General features: G+C 40.5%; 1 protein-coding gene and 1 pseudogene across 2 annotated transcripts in view; one reads left to right on the top strand and one right to left on the bottom strand.

The window, feature by feature from the left end:
- The window catches only part of DCLK1 (doublecortin like kinase 1), a 323,350-nt gene that overhangs the window by 30,955 nt on the left and 271,509 nt on the right, over positions 1-20,886 (bottom strand). For both annotated transcript variants that reach the window (XM_025049488.1, XM_025049489.1), the window contains exons 10-14: positions 17,119-17,265; positions 6,194-6,327; positions 4,310-4,387; positions 3,837-3,933; positions 2,408-2,488 (exon numbers count right to left, since the gene is read on the bottom strand). In XM_025049488.1, the coding sequence (XP_024905256.1) occupies positions 2,408-2,488; positions 3,837-3,933; positions 4,310-4,387; positions 6,194-6,327; positions 17,119-17,265 (537 nt within the window). The remainder of the gene's footprint in view (positions 1-2,407; positions 2,489-3,836; positions 3,934-4,309; positions 4,388-6,193; positions 6,328-17,118; positions 17,266-20,886) is intronic.
- On the top strand, positions 4,901-5,019 carry LOC112482908 (annotated as a pseudogene).

Here is a 20,886-nt window from a genome sequence, read left to right as displayed (position 1 = left end):
CTGCTGACACATGTGTTTGCTGCCTTGGGAATAGGAGTAGCCTAGTTTTTCAAAGGTAACAGCCACAAGTCTTAATTTTCTTTCTTTACTCCACTGAGTTGGGATATACTGATGTAGGGTCATTTGGTTTGGAATCAGGTGAATGGATTATGTGTTTTCAATAGCATTCCAGCCCCATCACATATATAGATGAATTTGCTCACAGTCGCAAAGTTATGTTATAGCATATCTCCATAGCTTGCTGGAGCTGGCTCTGTTGGGCATCTCTTTCTCAGCTTCCTCCAGGATGGAGCTCTGGCTTCTCCTCCCCCAGGAAGCCTCCCATGGCACCCTCGCCACAAAGGCCGGCAGGGTGGCCCTCCTCCCACTGCTGAGAGATTCTCCGGTTGTATCAGACAGAGCTCCTGGAAGCAGGCCTGGTAGGCTGTGGTCCTCTGATGAAAAAGTATTTAAAAATCTAAAATGAATCCATCAATCTCTTTCCTCTATGGCTCTTACTGAGTCTGCAAAGGCCATACTTCAAGTTCAGTTTTCCCGGTTTATTCTGTGTGGTCGCACTTTCGGTATTTCCAGGGCTAACGTGCAATTTGACAGTTTGTGGACCATGGACTCTTAATTAGCATGTAGATCAATCGGCTCCTCCTGCTACCACCAAGAGAGCCTGTGTGTGCTTCTTTCACCCCGCACATCTAAGGGAAAGGCTCCATGCGTGACCCAGGTAAGCTGCTTTGGAAAGGCTGCTGACTTGTATGACAATCGTAGCGATGATGCGCATAGGCACTCTTTTGCGATATTTACAGTGCTTTCACGTACCACAAAGGGAGGGTGGTTGTGGTGTGGTGCATAAAACTCTAAAGCAAAGGGGCTTGGAGTGTGGGTACCTGGCTGCAAATTAGCTGAAGTACAAACAGGTACATTGTGCAAGTCACCCATCACAACCTCAGTCTCCTCACCTGTAAAGTGGGTACAATAACACTCACCCTGCCTATCTTGTAAGTTTATTACTAGGCTTACATGAGACACTTCCTAACCTTTTCCACTTCAGAGAAAAGGATACCTTTTGTTTAGCACCCTGGGGTAAAGGCAAAGATTGTGAGGCTGGAGGTGACCACTGTCCACTCTGGCCACCCTGCCTCACTTCCCCAGGGGATGAGACGATTAATTAATACCCACATGTCTGTATACTGATTGGGAAGCTCTGTTATATGAAAATATTTGAAACAAATCTTAGCTGATATATATAGACGCCCACATTCATATCCTTTCTCCTATCACATACTTATAACGTCTCAGTGGGGTGTGAGGAGTCAGGTTCAGACATGTAAAGGGCCGGAATCTAGGCCCATGGCCACCAAGAGGCAGACCGCGAATGAGACCCCAAGCTCGTGTCCCCTCAGATACAGTCTGTCTCAACCCTGTGCTTTCAGTCATACCTTATCCTTAATAATTAGCTATTCTGGAAAAAAATTACTGGACTAATTACTACGGTGATAATTCAGAGAAATGAAACATTTTGTCGAATTATAGCCAGATCATTCAAAGCAGTAAGGAGGTTGGCAAAATTTATATCAGTTTTATACTCGGCCCCGTCTGTGTCCACGTCCATATCTATATCAAAATCTCTATGTCCTCTCTCCCGGCAGTAAGAAGCATTAAACTTCTTATGGAGTTTCCGTATGTGGGCGTCTATATATCTCAGCTAAGATTTGTTTTAAATATTTTCATATAACAGGGATGCTCGAGGACCTGCACGGTTGAAAACCTTACCGACCAGTCATAGGGTCAAAAAATAACGACTGCTCTGAAGAGTTCTGTCAGAGCTAAAGAAGTATCAATAGACCCTAGTACTCAGATAATGGCCGGTGGTGGCATCTGGGAGCTTTCAGAAACTCAGAGCCTTGCATCTACCACGTTACAATATGCACTTTTAACGCGATCCCCAGGTGACTTTAGAGCACATGCAAGTTTGAGAAGTGCAGCATTAGAGGACTTCAAGGCTTATGTGGAGACTCTTGGGTTGAGTCAATTGTATTTTTGGTAGAAATGATGCAAAAGCAGTACTAACTCAGAAAATCTACTCTATCTTATTGATGTATTCGGCCTTGATCTGGACCACAGGATTTAGGTGTGGGGTGGGGGCAGTGACCACGTGCACCTCCCCAGCAGAAGGTGGTCCCATCCGAATCAGGGGAAATGCTCTCTGCAACGGGCCATGAAAACATGTCAGCACGGACGCATCATGACCCTTGTGGAATAATTCTGGGATCCTGTGACTATTCTGGCATATTTTAGGGGGAGGAACAAATACAAACACAACATTCTAAAAGGGAGGTGATGTCATTATAAAATCTGCAGTTTTACAAAGAAACATCAGGAGTAAATACAGGGAAAGGAGGAGGTCACTTACGTTCACCCAGGGATGCTCGAGGACCTGCACGGCTGAAAATCGCTGATCGACATTGACCAGCAGCATCATGGTGATGAGCTCCTGCGAAAGGGAACGTTCAATTCCATTTGACTAACTTTTAAGGTCAAAGCCTGGGTGTTTTCAAATGCAGACGTGCTCTTCTAGTTTGGAACAGCTCTAAATCTTAAATATATCAATTCGACCTACTCATAGCTACCTAACACCTTAAAAAGTTAAAGGAAACAAACAAACAATTAAAAACAAAGTTAAAGGAAAGGTGAATATTTAGAACTATAATTATATAGCTTGTAGTTGATAGAAAAAATAAACTGAAATTAATATTAAAATCAATTTCATAAAAAAGATTTTTAGTAAAAAATATACAAGTTAAAGAATTAAAATTCCTTTCTTTGCCTAGGATTTTGCACTTTAAAGACAGATTTCTAAATTAATTTAATATAGAAATCACATTTAAAAAACACTTTAACTACATTTTGGCAGCCGAAAGGAAAAAAATGTGTTTTTTTTCCTCCTAATTGCAAGATGGCACATTTAAGTTTGAAAGAAAGAAATAAGAAAAGACATAGAATTGCCAACGCTGGTTGGTAAAATAGAAACTATTCTTTAGTAGCCAAAGAATTCCAAGGAAATCTGTTAAAATCGTTTCAAAAATTTCCAAGTTAATCATTACAAATAAACTAGAACTATTATGCTTCCATTTTCAATAATTAACTAATTGTTTCATTCATTCACTCATTCATTTATTTATTCATTGAATGTATATTAAGCACCATTTATGTACTGGTCACTATGCAGGCACTAATGATACAGCAATGAACAAAACAAACCGATAGTCCTTGTCTTGATGGAATTCGCATGCTAGTGGGGAGAGTCAGAAAATAAACCACATAAATAACATGTATCCACCTATCCATATCTATGTAGATAGGTAGGCAGATATAGAAAGGTAGTTAGATGTATACCAGATGGACATAAGGGTGTAAGTGCTCTGGAGAATAAAACAGACAAGGAAGATGAGCCAGGTAGGGTGAAAGCTGTAATTGGAAAGCTCACTGAGAAGATAAAATCAAGTCAAGATTTGAAAGAGGTGAAGCAATAAGCTATGCAGAAATCTAAGGTAGGCTGGAGCTCGGTGTGGGTAGGGCAAGAGGCGACAGCATTATAAATGGAGTGGCAACAGGAAGAGTGTAAGCCAGGTAAGCAGGAGCACTTGGTAAGTCGGGATGGCTACGAACAGATGACTTGATGACTGTGAACTCTTCCAAAAAAAAAAAAAAAAGCTAGCAATTATGACTAAAATGTGCACAGAAATCATATTTACAATATTTTAGTCTTTGCACACTGTGAGTCAGAATCAATCATTCCATGAAGACACAGACTAAGGAAGAAAAAAGTATTAGAAACCTACCTTTGCAGAATCAGAAACATTATCCCAGTATGGAGAAGGAAAATCCACTTGCCCCATCAAAATCTGATCAAAAAGCACCTCCTGGTCATCACCACTTCTGTTTAGATGAATGACAACAATAAGGAAAAAACAGGACTAAGATGTCAACTCAGGGTATGTCACTTCATTCCTATTCCTTGGAGCCCTTCCTTTCCCCATAAATGTATAAAATGTGTGCTTTTAAGCAATTCGAAATGCCTGTATGGAACAGTTTTGGTAAATTAAGAAAGAATGAGTTTTTAAATTACATGAGGAAGATGTGTGGAAGGCATGTTAATCAGCACGCACACATGGAAAAATAACAGGCGTTATAAGTGAGGTTCTTATTATGGTCTATTCCTGCAGCAGCCTCCTTTGTGCAAGAAGGCCAAATAGATCATTCAGAAAATAGAAAAATGCTTTGTTGGTGCTAAGTAAAAGATTGCCGTCCATACCCACGAAACGGAGGGAAACCACACAGCAGGATGTAAGTGATTACACCAGCTGCCCAGATGTCCACCTTGAGGCCATATCTGAAAAAGTAAGTGACATCAGCGTTAGCAAAGTCAGGCTGGGACAAATTGTGAGGCATGGCAAAATAGATGATTCTTCTATTCTAAACCGAAAACCAAACCAGACAAAATAAAAAATGTAATGACATTAAACTAACATCCATCGGCCAAACAGAGTTCAAGGAAAGAATAATTTAAAAAGAGACTATCTAAGGCACGTGAATAAAAATCAACGTAATGCATGGCTAGGCTCATACCCAAATATAAGTAAATGAAGGCTTTTGGCAAAAAGGTTTATTATGGTCATATTGACTTTAAGATAGAGAAAGGCTCTTGACACTATTTTACTCTCTAATTTTAGAAATAATAATTACATATTAGACATTTTTCAATTTATAAAGCACTGACATACATTATCTTATTTTGTTTTCCCAACAACTTCGTAAGTCTTACAGGATAGTATTATTTCCTATTTTATACAAGAGGAAACTGAGGTTCAGAGGGGTTAATAATTTTGCTCAAGATGACAGTCGGGTCTACGGCCATGCCATCTTGAACGTGCCCGATATTGTCTGATCTTGAAAGCTAAGCAGGGTCGGGCCTGGTTACTACTTGGATGGGAGACCACCTAGGAAGACCGGGTGCTGTAGGCGTTTAAAAAAAAAAAAAAGACAGTCAGTGGCCAAGTTGGGCTCCAGCCAAGGTCTTTAGGAGTGCAACCAAATCCTCCTTCTGCCCTGCCACTGCCCTGCAGGCCTCAGAGTTCTCACAGTAGAAAAAGGAGCAATACCTGAAGCAGCACCCTCTGACGGAGGTCAGGCATAGCTACGGATGTGGCCTCCCAACTCACTCAAATCCGACGAACAGAAAAGTCCTCATTATCTCACATCTTACCTCGGGGACTTCCCTATTGGGATTCCCTTCTCATCTATTTGGTAATTCTGCCTTTCTGGTCTATGAGACAAGCAGAAAAACTATCTCCGACTGGTTGGTGGGTGCATCCCAGGCAATTAGCTGTGCTTTGCTGCTGCTGCCCCATCCCTCCCTAACCCTTCTGTTTAGGGCTAGTGCTTCAGAAACCTACCTATGATCCTTGTTAAGAATCAGGCTCTTTATGGAAAGAGCCTTTTACTCACATAGACCTGAGTTCAAATTCTGTCTCACTTACATGATATTCAATCATCAGAATCTGAATTTATTCATATGTCGAATGGAAATCATATCATCTACTGGAAGAGTAAGAATTAAGTGAAGGTGCTGAGGGCCTGGTATGTAGTAGGTCCTTAGTAAGTATTAAGCCAACCCACCTTTTCCCCTTATTCTAGAGATTTTCATTCATCTTACACTGCCACACACAGAAACCAGGAAATTCCCAGTAGCCCTCTGATGACTAAGGGTGTTTGTACTCCACAGATAATTAATGGGTTGCCAAGAGGGTCGAAATGGGACCACGAGTGAGGACTAAGGCCAGTTGAGAGAAGTGGCCTGTAAGACTGTAATGGCTGCATATGGCAGTGTCTGCTTTTATCTCCAAAAGCAAGTTAATGACCATCGCTGTATGTTTCTTTGTTAGTTGGCACATTTTTTACTCTGGGGTTAATGACTGCTGTTTTACCTTTAACAAAGTCCAAATAAGATTGCAGCAATTGGCAACTTGACTGGGAAAACAGAGAAAATGGCTCCTACTTTAAAGTGAAAAAAAAAAGTGAAAGAAATCTGATAGCTAGTTTTTCTGGATTCAAAGAGCGGTCCTGTTTCTCATATTCTTGAAGCAGACTAGATCTTTTGCAAGCACGACGCTTCAGCAGACACACAGGAAGTGCTTACCCGGTCTCTGCGATGATTTCTGGAGCCACATATGTTGGGGTGCCACAGACTGTGTACAGGGGGCCATCCACAATGGTGGCCAGTCCAAAGTCGCCCAGCTTCAGTGACTTGCTGCCATCTTGGTGTTCATATACCTAAAATGAAAGCAAAAAGTGAAATCGTCTTAACCAAGAGCTCAGAAACTTTTTCCTGAAGAAATAAGGGGCAGAGTGCTTTAAATTTAATATATTTATCATATAATATCAGGCAATTATACACAGATATATCTTTATACAAGAATATCTTTTTTAGATTACTGCAGAATTGGGAACATGGTGAACCGCCAGCAAATGGAAATCTGTTAAACAAATTATGCAATGGATGTTCCACGACCATTAAAATGGCGATGCGGGTTTGTATTTATTGAAATGAATTATGTTTGGAAGTGAGAACACCAGATTTCAGATTGGTTTGCATTAAGCGTCTATTAAAGAAAAAATATGCACAAAGAAAAATGACTGAGAGTATGGTTTGTCTGCCTCTGGGTGGCAAAATTGTGGGAGGGTTTTTTCTCCTTTTGTTTGTCTGTATTTGATGTTTCTACAATTAAAACTCATTCGCATAATACAATGAAACAGAAAATCTCTAGTGCAATATCTCTAATTTCTGAAAGTAAGTACTTCTTCATTTTAATATATAAGCTTTAAAAAATGCAGTTCTTTAGTAATTGAACAGAAAATCTACATGTATATTAAAATACTTTGGGTTTTATTTTTTTTAAATAAATACTTGAAAGGCATATTAACATTTCATTTCACCTGTGGCAATCTGGAAAGATTTATCAGGTGCAGAGCCAGCCTTCTGTCCAGGTTTCCTTATTAAGGGAGTAAAAGTCTCTAGTCTTTCACCCAACAAATCAAGAAAAGGATGCATGTGACCATAGGCAAGTATTATACTCCTTTAATTCTAACCCACGATCAAACCAAATGGATCTGCTCTAAAAAGTATCCCAAATAACTTCTATTATTTCAAAGAAAAGATCAAAAGGTATTTAGAATTCTAATCCAGTGCCCTCCATTGGAATCAATAAGATAAAAGAAAGAGAACCACAAAGGCTGGTATTCCCAGCAAAGGCAGTCACCCAGAAATGCCTCACAGAAATGGTGAAGTTTTCCATGTGCGTGAGAATAATTCTCCCAGGCAGCCGAGGCCCCCACGTTCCTCTGTCACTGCTTTGTGATCATCTGTACCGGCTACAGCTGTTGGAAACTCGCACGGCAAGGCACATCTCCACACGTCAGGAGTGTGCTACCAACACACACCATGTTAATATAAAAGTAGATTAACTGCTCATTTCACTGCAGCATGAAGTGCAGATGTTTGGCCGGCTAAGCTGCAGTACCGGCAACAATCATTTGGACCTAACTGTTTTGGATCATTTGGGTCTGAGAGGCAGGCAGTCCTCTCTGGGGAGACCTTCTTTTCTGGGCAGAAAATATTCTTTTGCATTTTCTCCACACTCAGAGCATGGAGGCCTCTACCTTAGGCCTTGAGCACAGTCAAGTTTGGGCTCCCTCAGACAGGTGTCCAGAGACTTATGGGGTCACCCGCACTTGGGTTGTCAGGATAAAGACATCCCAAGCCATTTGCGCATCACAGATGTGCTTTGCCCCTCACAGATGTGCTTTGCCCAGGTGTCATCTGGGATGGAGACCATCCTTCCTATTATACTGGAGCAGCCGTCCAGCCCTGGTCAGCACGAACAAGTCTGAGTCATGGACTTTAAGGTATCAGAGCTGCAAAGTACAGTATCATTCCCAGTGTAAATGATCTCAGGCAAGAGAAATCCCGAAGGTGCATGTTGGCCATCCCGGTCATTCAAATGACAAGCAAATGTTTTTCATGAAGAGAAATCTGAGATGGAAACATCTAGTAGATCGTCTAGTTTCTTTCCTAGACAGAGCCAAATTGTTTACTTCCTTGAGTCCGTTTTGTTACCGATAACCTTTCCGTTTTGTTACCGATAACCTTTCTAAAATGCAAAGTCATCTCTTGCTTTGATGTTCGATTACGACCAAGCATTCACGGAGCATGTTTTGTGAGACTGGGAAGATTTCAATTTCCACATCTCCATTTATACAAGAATTTTGTGGGTTTCTTCTACATGTAATGTGTATCGTCACCTAACTTTATTCAAAAGTTGGACAAATGCAGATGTTGGCAGATTCAGTCATAAGTTACGTTTTAGTTGTGAATATGTAATTCTTTCACACGTAGCAAAGGTTTTATTTTTGAACATCTACATTTTCACAGGAATTTTATCTCATATATAGCCATATGCCAATTATATTTAATATACCTGAGCAATTAAGTTCAATTCTTCAATAACTAAGGAAAAAAGCATTAAAAAAACCTACATAAAATAAAGAAAATGAGAATTACCTAAAAGTGACAGTAATTCTTAAATAAACCAACACCATTTAAATAAAATACCTAGGATCTATCTTTTTCACATTCTTTTTTTGTCTCTTTAATCATTTCTACAATGTCCTTCTTCTTTTTGCTTTGGAAACCATATATTCATGAACATAAAAAGGTTATAATGATGCTTATGAGAGACAAGAGCTTACAGACAAAGTAATTGTCTGAATTGTCTAATCCATGTAATTAAAAACATTTGTAAACACAAGATTATTAGAAATGCTTTGGTAAAAATGTTTTTGCAGGTGAATAAATGTCCAGGCTTCCAGTTTGGAATTCTGTTTAACTTACTGTCGGACAGGGCAGGGAACAAGGTTGCTTTGGGTTTCTCTCTGTCAACACTTAGGGAGATGGATGCAGAAGAATGCACTCCAGGCTTCTTCTTCTCCAATGGGAGGGTGTACCTCACCTAAGCTCCCACCTGGGGCTTGGCATCTGTGCCCTGCTCAACCTTGTCTCTTCCCAAGCCAGTCACAGGGGCATAAGCGAGGCCATTTAAAATAGTAATTAAACTGTTAAAATCACAGATTGCTAAATACATCTGTTTCAAACAGACACACGTGAGTACACACGCACACACAATCACAAAATCATCTCCGGAAAGTACTTTCCCAAATGGCAGCTATAAATTCACTTCGAACTAAGTTTTTAATTAAAAGTTAAGAATAGGGAAAGCTTCTAACACGTTCACCTTTAAAATGCTGAATGCTGAGTCCTTATAGCAGTCTCTGAAACAATTCTGACTTTGTTCTTCTGCATGTGTCCTCATCCTCACCATCTTCAAGACGGGACATTCGCAGGCTGCAAGCATAGGCTTGGACAGCCTGTTCCAGCATATGGGGTTCCGGTATAAGAAGGACTTTATGCTGTAACTGTATTTTAAAGCTTTCATAAAACATGACCCACACATGAGGTAGGAGTTACATTAATTGTCAATCAAAGAGTATCTATGACATGAGATAGAATTTAATGTTCATCCCAGGCCCTTTAAAGACTATAGATGTTCCCCTACATTTTAAACACCGAGGGGCTATTAAAGAGACGGGGATTAGTGCAAATTACCCAGTATGTAGTGCTTTCACTGTTTTAACTAAGCAATAAAACTGTGTAATTGTACAACACTAATTGAATGCAGCTACACGTAATTGTGGGCTGCCATATGCATCCTATTACCGTAAAGACTGTCAGTATTTTGTAAGCTACTCTTGTGATCATTGCAGATGGCTACAGTTGGAGAAGTTGTTCTCTAGGGTTTATTATATGGCTATAAAGACATCCCATGATTTGACAGACTAAATGTGTTAAATGGCAACAATTATGAAAAAGGTTCCAATTAAGAGCTGAAGGCATGTCCTACCAAGAATAGATACAGTGAAAGGTCAGGTATTAGGCTTTTGGCTTCCTGATATTTTACACAAGATTTTTCTTTTTTAAAGAAGAGTTTTATTTTTGTTTCTTTTTCATTAGTTAGGATTTCGCAGTAACCGTAACTTTCTGAACAGTAGATGTTTGGGCATATGTCTGATTTCCCATGGATTAGAAACTGACACCATTTGGAGAAGTTATTTGAAAAAATAGAAGAGTTAATATGAGTCATAAAATGCAGCCGGTGGCCGTAAAAAAAATAAGAAAATTCACAGCTAACGTAAACCCAGTCAAATGGTTTCCGAAATTCCCATAACAGAAAACGAAAAGCTAACTAACGTAACAGATGTGTTGGAACAAACATAATTCGCACCGTTGCTGTGAACTCTAAGATAACCCTGTTGAAACGCTGGCTAATGAATCATTAGTAACCACTGAGATATCTTTTACAGAGGAGCTCAGTAAGTACTAAAAATTATTTCACCAAATAGAATTGAACAAAAGTGGCATGAAATCGACAAAGCCATGAAAAAAATGTCAATTTACTGTTTAACAAATATAGAGGCCCTTTAAAAAGACATTGATTTTCTTCCGGCCACAGTATATGGTCTTTATGATCCTTTCTAAGGAAAATGGATTAAATTTAAATCTTTAAGAAGTGAAATATAACGACATTTATGCAGGGAATTAGTTTGCAAAATGTACTTTATGGACCACATACTTTAGAGTTGAGAAAAACTAAAACCATTAAATACCCGCTTGTAAAATCTTTATGAAATCAAAAGTTAAATGAAATAATAAAAATAATAAAGGTTTTATAGAAGTCAGAAGGAAGTAAGTCAGAATAGTGGTAACAATATTAGAGGAAAAAATAAAATAGTTTTACACTAGAGAAATCTGGGAAGACGAAGTGAATGGAGACTCCAGGAAACCTGATTCTCATCCTCACTTTAAAATAGTCATGAAACTATCTAAAAAGGAGTTCTTTGCAGCTGCAGCGCGATACATAAAACATTCCAGATTCTGTTAGCAATTGTATATCCTAGGATTTTGTTAAAACTGTGGGAAGTCAATGTCATTTCAATTTTAAAAAATTGTATTACATTTTGGCACACAAGTAATATCCAATATGTCATTGCAGGAAAATTAGAAAAGATGGAAAATTATAGAGAAAAGAAAATCACCCACATTCTTGAATAACCTAGAAATAGCCATTGTCAACATTTTGGAGCATGGACTTCCGGAGCTTTCTTTCTCTCTCCTGCTTTTCTTTTTCCAGGGGACAATATACCCTGACGTTCTCCCAAGTGAATAAGCATATGTCTACATCACGATTTTTAGTGGCTACCGGATATTCCGTTGTATAGATGCAGCATAGTAATAACCCCAATGACGACCACACTGCCATTTATGGAGTACATGGGATATGCCAGCCATTGTCCCACTCATTGTCGCACTCGATCTTCACAACAACCCTATTAAGTAATCTTGCTGATATTTTGCAGCTGAGAACATTGAAGCTCAGAGATGTTAAGTAACCAGCTAACGAGTGGCAAAGCCAGAACTCAAGCTCACGTATATTCAAATGACTGATTCTAACCGGTATGTACTCCTATCTCCCTATCCTATCTTTATTTAACTGATCAGTGCCCTGATGTAAGTTGTTTCTCTCTATATTTTTTTTCCATCCTAAAAAACACTGAGATAAACTGTACATGTGATTTTTTTCTTTAGGCTACATTTCTAGAAGTAGAATTACCTGGTCAGGATACACATATTATTTTAAGGCTTTGGTTCTATATCACCAAATTACTTTTCAGAAAGGCTCTATCAATTTACTCTTACATCAATCCATATGAGATAACCTCATAACTCTGCCAACACTGTGTATTATTATTATCATTATTATTAATATTATTTTATTAATCTTTGCTAGCCCAGTCAGGCCATGCCATTTTAAAATGAAATGAAGTCCTTAATGACAGAGGAACACGTAGGAATGTGGAGGAGACAGACACAGAGCGACCACAGCGACACTCTACACTTTTACTCCCCGTCTTCTCCCTGGGGGAATCAGAGGGCCTTGGAGAAGGGCCCTCAGGAAATGTGGTAACTTAGGGGGAAATATTGTTTTTCTTCTCTATTCTCTCAACTTTTAACCAAATTCAGACAGCAGAATTTTTTTTCTAAACATTATATAAAGTGGCCATTCCCTTTCTGCTTGGACATTTCCAATGACTACAAGCTACCTGTAATAAAGGCGACTTAATTTTCAAATGGGTGTAGTTATTAGAAAGTTTTCCCTATGTCGACCTCAAATCTCGTGCCCATTAACGTCTGCTCTTTAGTTTGAGGTCAGTGCTCTCAAAGTCGGCCCAGAAAAGTTTCCCATCTTCCGTTTGGCAGCGTCTCCTGTATTTGATGAGTGCCACCGTACTCCACTTACACTCCAGGCCCCCGAATCATAAGTTCCGGTCCCTCGGCCTAGGGGTGACATGGTGTGAACAGGCAGTGGGCTCCCCTGATGGTGGCACTCTTTTAGTGAAAGGAGTCTAAGGGCGCATTCGTATTTTTAGAAGTCACGCCACACTGAAGCTCACACTGACTTATGTTCAACTACTAGCCTTTGACCTGTTCAGGCCAAGTTTTTCCCATTATTGCTTTCTGCAATGATCATTAAAACAGCTACACCTCAGCCACTTAGTCCATGGGGGTTTATGTTGATATCTTGTTGAAATTCATCTTACTGATTTTGGACCTTTATAGAGTTAAAGATATTTTTTGGATCTTAACTGTGTCATGTGATATAACACACCTTCGCTTCAGCTCACTGGTAATGCTGATTAGGGCAAGCGGGTCTAGTGACAGACTCCTGTGAGACCTATGGCCCCTTCCTTTGGGGAGTCCCCAATCCACTGATCAACACTATGGCAGCAAGTTTGTAGTATAGGAGACTGGCTACAAATCGACTCAAATATGTTTTTGTGTATGACCCCTAGGCACACTCTATCCGTGGCACTTGCCTTGTCTATAAGTGTAGTTGGCTATCCTATCACAAAATGGGTTTATTTTGGGGTTAAGAGATGAGATGAAGGCAGAAGGAAATTTTCTATTTTGTGAGCTTGGGGTTGGCTTGAACTGGAAACTAAGAGCTGGCACACAACTACAGTCATCGCTTAGTGAAAACAGGATAAAATCCATTTAGTGAAAAGGAGGGTCACGAGCTACACATGCCATTTTGATGGGCAGCTATGAGCAGGCATAGAATTTTTTTTAAAAAGTTTCTGACCAAGAGAGAGATGGTTTCTGAAAATAAAATTTTATATTTCGAGAAAATTATTGTGTTTATTTCTGGAATCTAATAAGAACTAGTGATGTACATTATATTTTTGCCAGTAAAGCCTTTCTTTTTCCTAAGGAGGTGGAATCTGTGTGTACATTTTGAAAAGACCCTGACAGTTGCCTGGAAGAAATGCAGGCTGCTACACAGTTGTGCTGCCAAGGCTACAAGCTCACCATCTAGTGGTGACTTGTGTAAATTGAAAGCAGTTTATCTCGGTAAGTTTTTTGTTTTTTGTTTCTGAGTCGAGAAATGACTCATCATGTTAGATCTGTCCTCTGTTCTGTGAAGAAGTATCATTCATTCACTCTTTCATCAACCTGTCACTCACCCATATAATTATTAAGCATCAGGCCTGACAAAGCAAAACGAACCACATAAAATCACTGGCATAATCAACTTGTGTGAAAAAAAAACAACTTAGTAATGATACAATAATAAAATTGTAAAAGATATCAATATTGAATCAGTTCCTAATTTTCACCTAAAATGTGGTGGGAAATATCACTGCAAATCAAATAATATTCCTCATTGACCTGACCAAATACTTAGACTTGAATAAATCATTCATATGATCAATATAGGTCCTTAAGGCCAAGCTATGTCATTTTTATATTGGTCTATAAGAATTGAAAATAAAAAATTCTAAGAGTTCTGTATATACAATGATACTATATAAAATGAAATCTATAGCTGAATTAACATTTATAAGTAATACTTTGCTACTTATAACAAACCCTTAATTAGAAAAAATCTTGCTAGTAGTCTAAAAATTTATAAGTTTTTTGAGAAGTCTTAATATAACAGCAATGTAAAGTATGTAGTTAAAAATAGACTTAAAAATCTTTACATTAAATTTATTATAGCATTTTTTATACAATAGTCTATAGTGCTACATTTTGCCAGGATATGGCAAATCCATGCATGGGTAAATAGTAAAATTTTAAAAGAAATGTCAAAAAAAGGTAAAAGGTAGATGATTTTTACAATATACAATTTTATTGTTAAACAGTTTATTTTTAGGGATAATTTAATTTTTATTACAAATAAAGGGGAAATAAAAAGGAAGGGAATTCATAGTTAGGTTTTACCTCTTTATCTTCATCAAGTTTCCTTAAAGGAGGCTGAAAGGAGTTAGGCAACTTGTTTAAGGTCATAAGACTTGACAGTGGAAGAGTGAAGTACTTGGTTTTGAACTTTTGTCCATCTGACTGTAAATCCTGACGACGTGAATGTCTGCCCCCATGATAGTTCTTTTTCCATAGAATGTGACATTGACAGAGGTCTCAAATGCAATTAGTGACGTCATCCTAATTTTGTCAAACTTATTCTATATTTCTACCTATTTTATCCCATAATAGATTTATCCCTGCAAAACTCACCAACCCTTAACAGTCTCCTATAGTAAGAAATTACTATATTGGAGAAGCAGAATTACTTTAGTTTTTCATATGTATATTTTAAAACAATATTCTGAATAACTATAACGATTGATAAGTATTAAATTGGAAAAGGAAGGAAGAACTTGTCCTTTTTGAGTAATTTAAAATATGTTCGAATGAACACGATACTTACAATGCATCCTGCAAATTGTAATTTTGGAAAAAGTACACTGCTGTGTAATCATTTATGGCATTTACAGAAATAGATAACACTCTGGTGGGAAGCAAAACTGAACTGCAAAGCGGGGAAGGGAAGAAAAACTCTAATTTTCAATCACGGACTTTTTGGAGCTTAGAGAAGTTTTTAAACAAAGGCCCAGTTGTAAGTCTGTTCCCATGACAAAATCCCACATAATTCAGGAATAATGAATGCAGACAAGAGCAAATTGCCATGGCTCACCGAAGCAGCTATGCAGAAAGGAACGTTTAGGTTACCGCAGAGATGCGGAATTTGAGGTGCAATTAAGTCAGAACTCCACCGTTTGACCTCAGCTGCTTCCACCAGCCAGTAGCCACAAGATCACTAACATAATTGCAAATGAATTAATTGCTTACATATTTATCTCTCGAGTGTCTGTTTTCCCTACTCGAATGTCCATGTGTATGTCTCTGTTCCCTGGCACAGCATCCAGCACACAGTAAGCCCACCATAAACCACTCTCCCTCATTCCTAGCTTTGTGTACTCTTGCGGTTATAGCTTGGGCTTTGGAGGGCAACAGAGCTAGGTCAAGATCTTGGCTTTTCCACTTACAAAGTGTTATGGCCTTGGGCAGACCTCTAAACTCCTAGGCACTCAGTTTCCTTACGCCCGAAATGGGGCAGTAATTAAACTTAACACTGACCCCCATATGGCTCTCGTGAGAAGTCAGTGAGAAAATGAGTTTAAAGCTTCACACAGCGGGCATTCATAGGTGCTTCTCCTTAACAGCAGACCTTTTCGGCCTTTATCGTGCAGCGGGACTTGGGCTGCTCATCTGCTTTTGAACTTGAGTGTTCATGCAGATCATGTGGGAGAGCCTGCCACAATGCACATCTGCACCCTGTCACCAGTCACCAGAGTCTGGTTTGGTAGGGCTGCAGGGAGGCTCAGAAATTTGCATTTTTAACAGGCATCTGGGAGTAATTCTGAGGCAGGGGGTCTTTGGACCACCCTTGGAGAAACACTGCTTTAGAAAGAGATCCCCAATTCCCAGATTTGTGAAGAAACGGACAGACCCATAGTCACATATAATAATACATGACTCTCAGGGTTGGATAATGGAAGTAGCACTATCATCTTGGGAAGTGAAACTGAATAGCTTTCGTTACAATTCCAGCATGAAGAGCTAGCAACATTTATGTCATTCCCATATTCACCAGGGACAGTCCCTAACACCCAGTCTTGGTCTCCTCATTCTTTCCTCATTCTTTCCAATACCTCCCCTGAACAATGGACCCAGAAAGGATGCTCGGACGCCTGCACGGAGAACCTCAGGGATGGCGAGTTCACGGACAGCAAAGCAAAGCTGTGAGGCGGGTGGTAAGAATGCCTCTGATATTCCAAAGCAGTCTTCATCGTGCTTGCTTTCACGCTGCGGGGCCGCTGTCTCTAAAACCCATTACGATTTATTCTCTTGGCTTTTAGAGCATATTATTGAGATGTAAACTTGGGAGACTCACAAAGTCTAAAAGGGCTTGCGTGTTTTTTTTTTTCCCCCAAGTAAAACTTTCAAACACAAAAGTGCTGTAGGTAAAAATATATATATAGGTATTCTTGACGCTCTTGGCCTGGCGGGGTGTTAGCCCAGGCCTAGACCTCCTGAGCCTGTTCCCACCCGGCCTCGGGCTGTTATTTGCTAGTAAGGTGAGTGCTCGTAATGACCTATTAATCCTTATAGATCAACTTACAAGACTAGTTTTCAGCTAGTTACTGAAGGCCAGCTGTAAAGTAGCCTTCAAGATATATATGTGTGTGTATATATACGTATAATATATATAAATAAAATAGATAGATAGATAGATAGATAGATAGATATAGATATAGATACAGACAGATACAGATATAGATAGATATAGATATAGATATATATATATAGATCGATATAGATATAGATATAGATGTGTGTGTGTATATATATACACATCTATCTATCTATCTATCTATCTATCTATCTATCTATCTATCTATCTATCTATCTATCTATCTATCTATCTATCTATCTATCTATCTATCTATCTATCTATCTATTTTAAAGAAAGAAAAGGAAATAGAGAAAACTTCACATTGCCCATGAGTCCTTGGAACGCCAGGTGCCCTGACGTCGGAACCCTCCCTTACCAGCAGGTTCTCTGGCTTGATGTCGCGGTGCACGATGTTCAGGCTATGCAGGTACTTGATGGCGCTAGCCAGGTTGTACAGCATCCCACTGGCGTCTCGCTCGGTGTATTTGTTAGTGGAAGTAATGGCATCGAAGAGGTCTCCGCCCTGAGGAGAGACCAGCAGGCAGAGCGGCACATTAGCAGATGGTCTAATGCGGCTGCCTGGAGAGGGTCTGACATGCAGTAAAGGAAATGAAGGGTGCCTGCAGGACCTTTGGGCTCCCCGGGCTCTCCCGGCCACCTCCGTCTCCCAGAGACCTTGTGGGGATTTCTCCCTCCGCTGCAAAAGACATTTCCTTCCAGAGCTCAAAGCAAGAAGCAGGTGGAGCCTCTCTGTCCTCAGACTGGTGGCCTTTCCACAGGCCCCTGCAGGGAGGAGAGGCGGAGCCTGGTCTCCAGGGCAGAAGCCCTGTCACACCTGCATGTCCTGGTGGCCTGTACTATGCACCTCATACCAACTCCCAGCAGAAGTTCAAATTCATAACCTCCAAAATGAGAAACAGGTAATACTGCAAACTGCACCCTCAACAAAATGCTCTTCTGCCTTGTGAAACACACACACACACACACACACACACACCCCCTTCATTCTCTAGACTCTGCTCTCCTGGAGTGGGCGTAGTGTTTTCTTTATCAATACTGTGCTTCTTTAAGGAACAGAGAAAAGGCCCAGACACTGTCATTCCGAAGATGAGAGAGGAGGGAGGAGGCTGGAGAAATTTCAAAGGAGGTTTTCTAGCACCACTGGACTTCTGTTTCCCTTGTTCCTGCCTAATTTATTGTTATTTGGTGAAACGAAGTGATTTTAGCCTCCAACTTTAGTTCCATGTATTTGAACCCAATCCGAGAAGTCGGGTCTGATTTACTAACCGCGTTCGCATCATTCTCGCATACGATGCACCAAACGGCCGAGCGCAGTAGCCAATTGTGTTCGTCTGTTACCTACTGTGGTTGGGACTCAGTTTTTCTTTTTAATTAGCAAAAGCAGAACACAGCACTTGTAGGCTGACAGGCTTCGATTCTCGCCGTGCGGCCCGGCCTCCCGATGCTCTGGACAACTTCGGGAGGTGGTCCCACTGACCAGTCAACCTCAGCGGTTCCCAAATTGTTGAAACACATACATTTTTTTTCCAAAATGAACACCTTCTCTCTCGATTTCCTGTTTCTCTCAAAGGTAAGGCTGTGCTAAGCTGGTTTGCCGGTCGTTTCCACGCTGCCCCGGGGGGCAGGGTTTTCACTGTGGTGGACGTGAACAGCACCCCGATGCAGTAGGACCCGCGTGGGGCTGTATGCGGTGGCCCTGCAGCCCGCACCCTGTCCTGGTCATCTAGGCTCTAGGCATCCCGTAATCTGACTTCCTCTTCACCCTCAGCAGAAGAGTCAACGCATCCGACAAGCCCTTCCTTTATCGCATGCCGCATTCACACCCTCCCCGGCCATCCTACCCCACCTACTGGGTGAGTGTTCTTGTCCCTTCATCCTAGGACCGTTGTCACGTGGACTGACAACCTGCACGCTTCTGTGGGCTCTGCGTCCAGTGCATCTTGTGCACTGACTGTCACCTTCCCACACGACGTGTTGATACAGATTTTTTTTCTCTCTACAAGAAATCAACTTTCTTTTCTCACGGCTCTTCATGTTCTGCCCCCAACCTTCCTTCTAACTGGTCTAAGCTCATCTCTTGGCACTAACTAGACCTTCTTGCTCCAGATACGATATCTTTTCCCTGGTCACCAAAACAAGCCCAAATCCCTCTGCATGCAAACCTGTCCTCACCAGAGCCCCTTTCCCGGAATGTCCCCTCTGTCCACCCTAACTCCTGTTGCTCCCTTGGGGCCTGGCCGCAGGGCCCTCCTGTACCAGGCTGCCTTCCTCTGTGCAGTAAGCAGGTGGCACGTGCACACTTCAGCAGGCAAAAGTCTGAAGTCCTGTTCTTGATAATTGTGGAATTCACTTTTAATAACTGTTACTGCACTGTTTTCCAGCATACAGGCCTTGTTTATATTACATCTTCAGGCACTCTTTGGCACACCACTGGACTCTTGGGGTTTAAGCACAGCCCCAGCGAAGTTTCTCAGGAGGGACGTTATGGGAACCTTTCTGGTCAAGCCTGGAATTGGCCCTCACTTCTGGACCCGGCCTCGCAGCACTTCTGGGTCAGGCTAAATTTAAGGGTATGATCTAGTGGCACAATTGAGGAGTCTCAAGGCTGGACTATGTAGACCCTCTCTGGCCTTGTTAGGCTATCTTGGTCACCTGGGGAATATTCACCATGCAAAGCCTGTTAAGTGACATGAAGACCTCCTTAGTTACTCTTAGCCACAGTCACTGGATTAAGCCTGTGACTGACAATCAGACTAAGATTTCCCACAAAATGTGTTCTCAACTCTTGAGCCTTTGCCTCTTTTGTTTCTCATCTTCAAATATAATTGAGTCTTAGATTTCCAAAAATCGCCAACGACAGGGAGCTAATCAATTTTTAATAGCAAACAGAGGGGTAATAGGATTGGTTTTAAGATTTTGGTCTCAAGTTTACATCATTATAAAAATACTACTTTGGGCGCTAGAGAAAGTGTAATTTACAATGTCAGCAATTACCAGACCAACACGAAAATCTCCTAACTAAATGAAATCGACCTTTCTTTGTCGTAATAATCATTTAACATTTTTTAATCTCCCTCAGCCTCAAACATGACAACAACCTTGTGCTACTACAAACAAGCCCTCCCCTCTCTGAAAGAAACAAATCCTAACCCAAAATAGAAAAAAAAGGCTTCATCTATAAATATAAATATCCATCAAGTCAAAAAAAACCCCCCAAACCCAACAGATCTAAAGTAAAGCAACTCTGAGTAATGAAAGTTTAAAGGTCCTAGGATGAACATTTTTCTATCTAGTAACAGACTAATTTATTAGATGCTTTCTTTGTCTTAAATGTTTACAAAGGGAAACAGCACATGCCACTGTGCTGATTCCTGCCACCAGCATGGCGTGTAGTTCCAGGCTCTGACAGTGCAGGGTTGACGCAAGGTGGTGTGACTCATCTATGACACTTCACAACTAACGTGGAAATGACTTACACCATCAGTTGGATTAGCACAATACAAAGGCTGGAGAAAAATATAACTTCATGAGAACTAAACATTCAATATTTTAAAACTTCTGATTCCTGAAAATTTCAAGATGGAAGCAGAGGGGATAGGAAAGTCACCTTACATCACCATGCAATCGTTACCAACGTTTGGCCATTTCTATAGTCTGAGACTTAATAGAACAAAAATATAATTTTCTGTGACAGGAAGACATGGCAAAATTCACTACAAGGTGGTAGACTGTCACGTTATTACTAGGACTGTGCTATGTTTCTATTACATTGGTGACTGAAAGCTTAAAGCTTGTTTTTATAGGAACGGGTGATACCTTTGGATGTAGTTCATGGAAGAATGAACAATTTCTACTGTGATAATATCAACAACAATCTAGTACTTTCTGTGTCACACAAACTGGCGGAAGCCATCCCTCTCAGCCCCACAGCAACGCTCCCGGGTGGGCACCATCATTCTTCTCATGTGACACGTGAGGGAACAGAAGCACGAAGAGGTATACAGAGGTCAGGAAGCCAATTAGGTCAAGGCGGGGACCTGAACTCTTGTGGTTTAATCCTAGTATTAATACTCTTAACCATGATGCCAGTGGAGAGAGGTGACAGACTGAGTATCGATGGGAA

The sequence above is a fragment of the Pteropus alecto genome, unplaced genomic scaffold (assembly GCF_000325575.1).
Source record: "Pteropus alecto unplaced genomic scaffold, ASM32557v1 scaffold16, whole genome shotgun sequence".
Classification (NCBI taxonomy): domain Eukaryota; kingdom Metazoa; phylum Chordata; class Mammalia; order Chiroptera; family Pteropodidae; genus Pteropus; species Pteropus alecto.
This window is presented reverse-complemented; position numbering and strand designations above follow the sequence as displayed.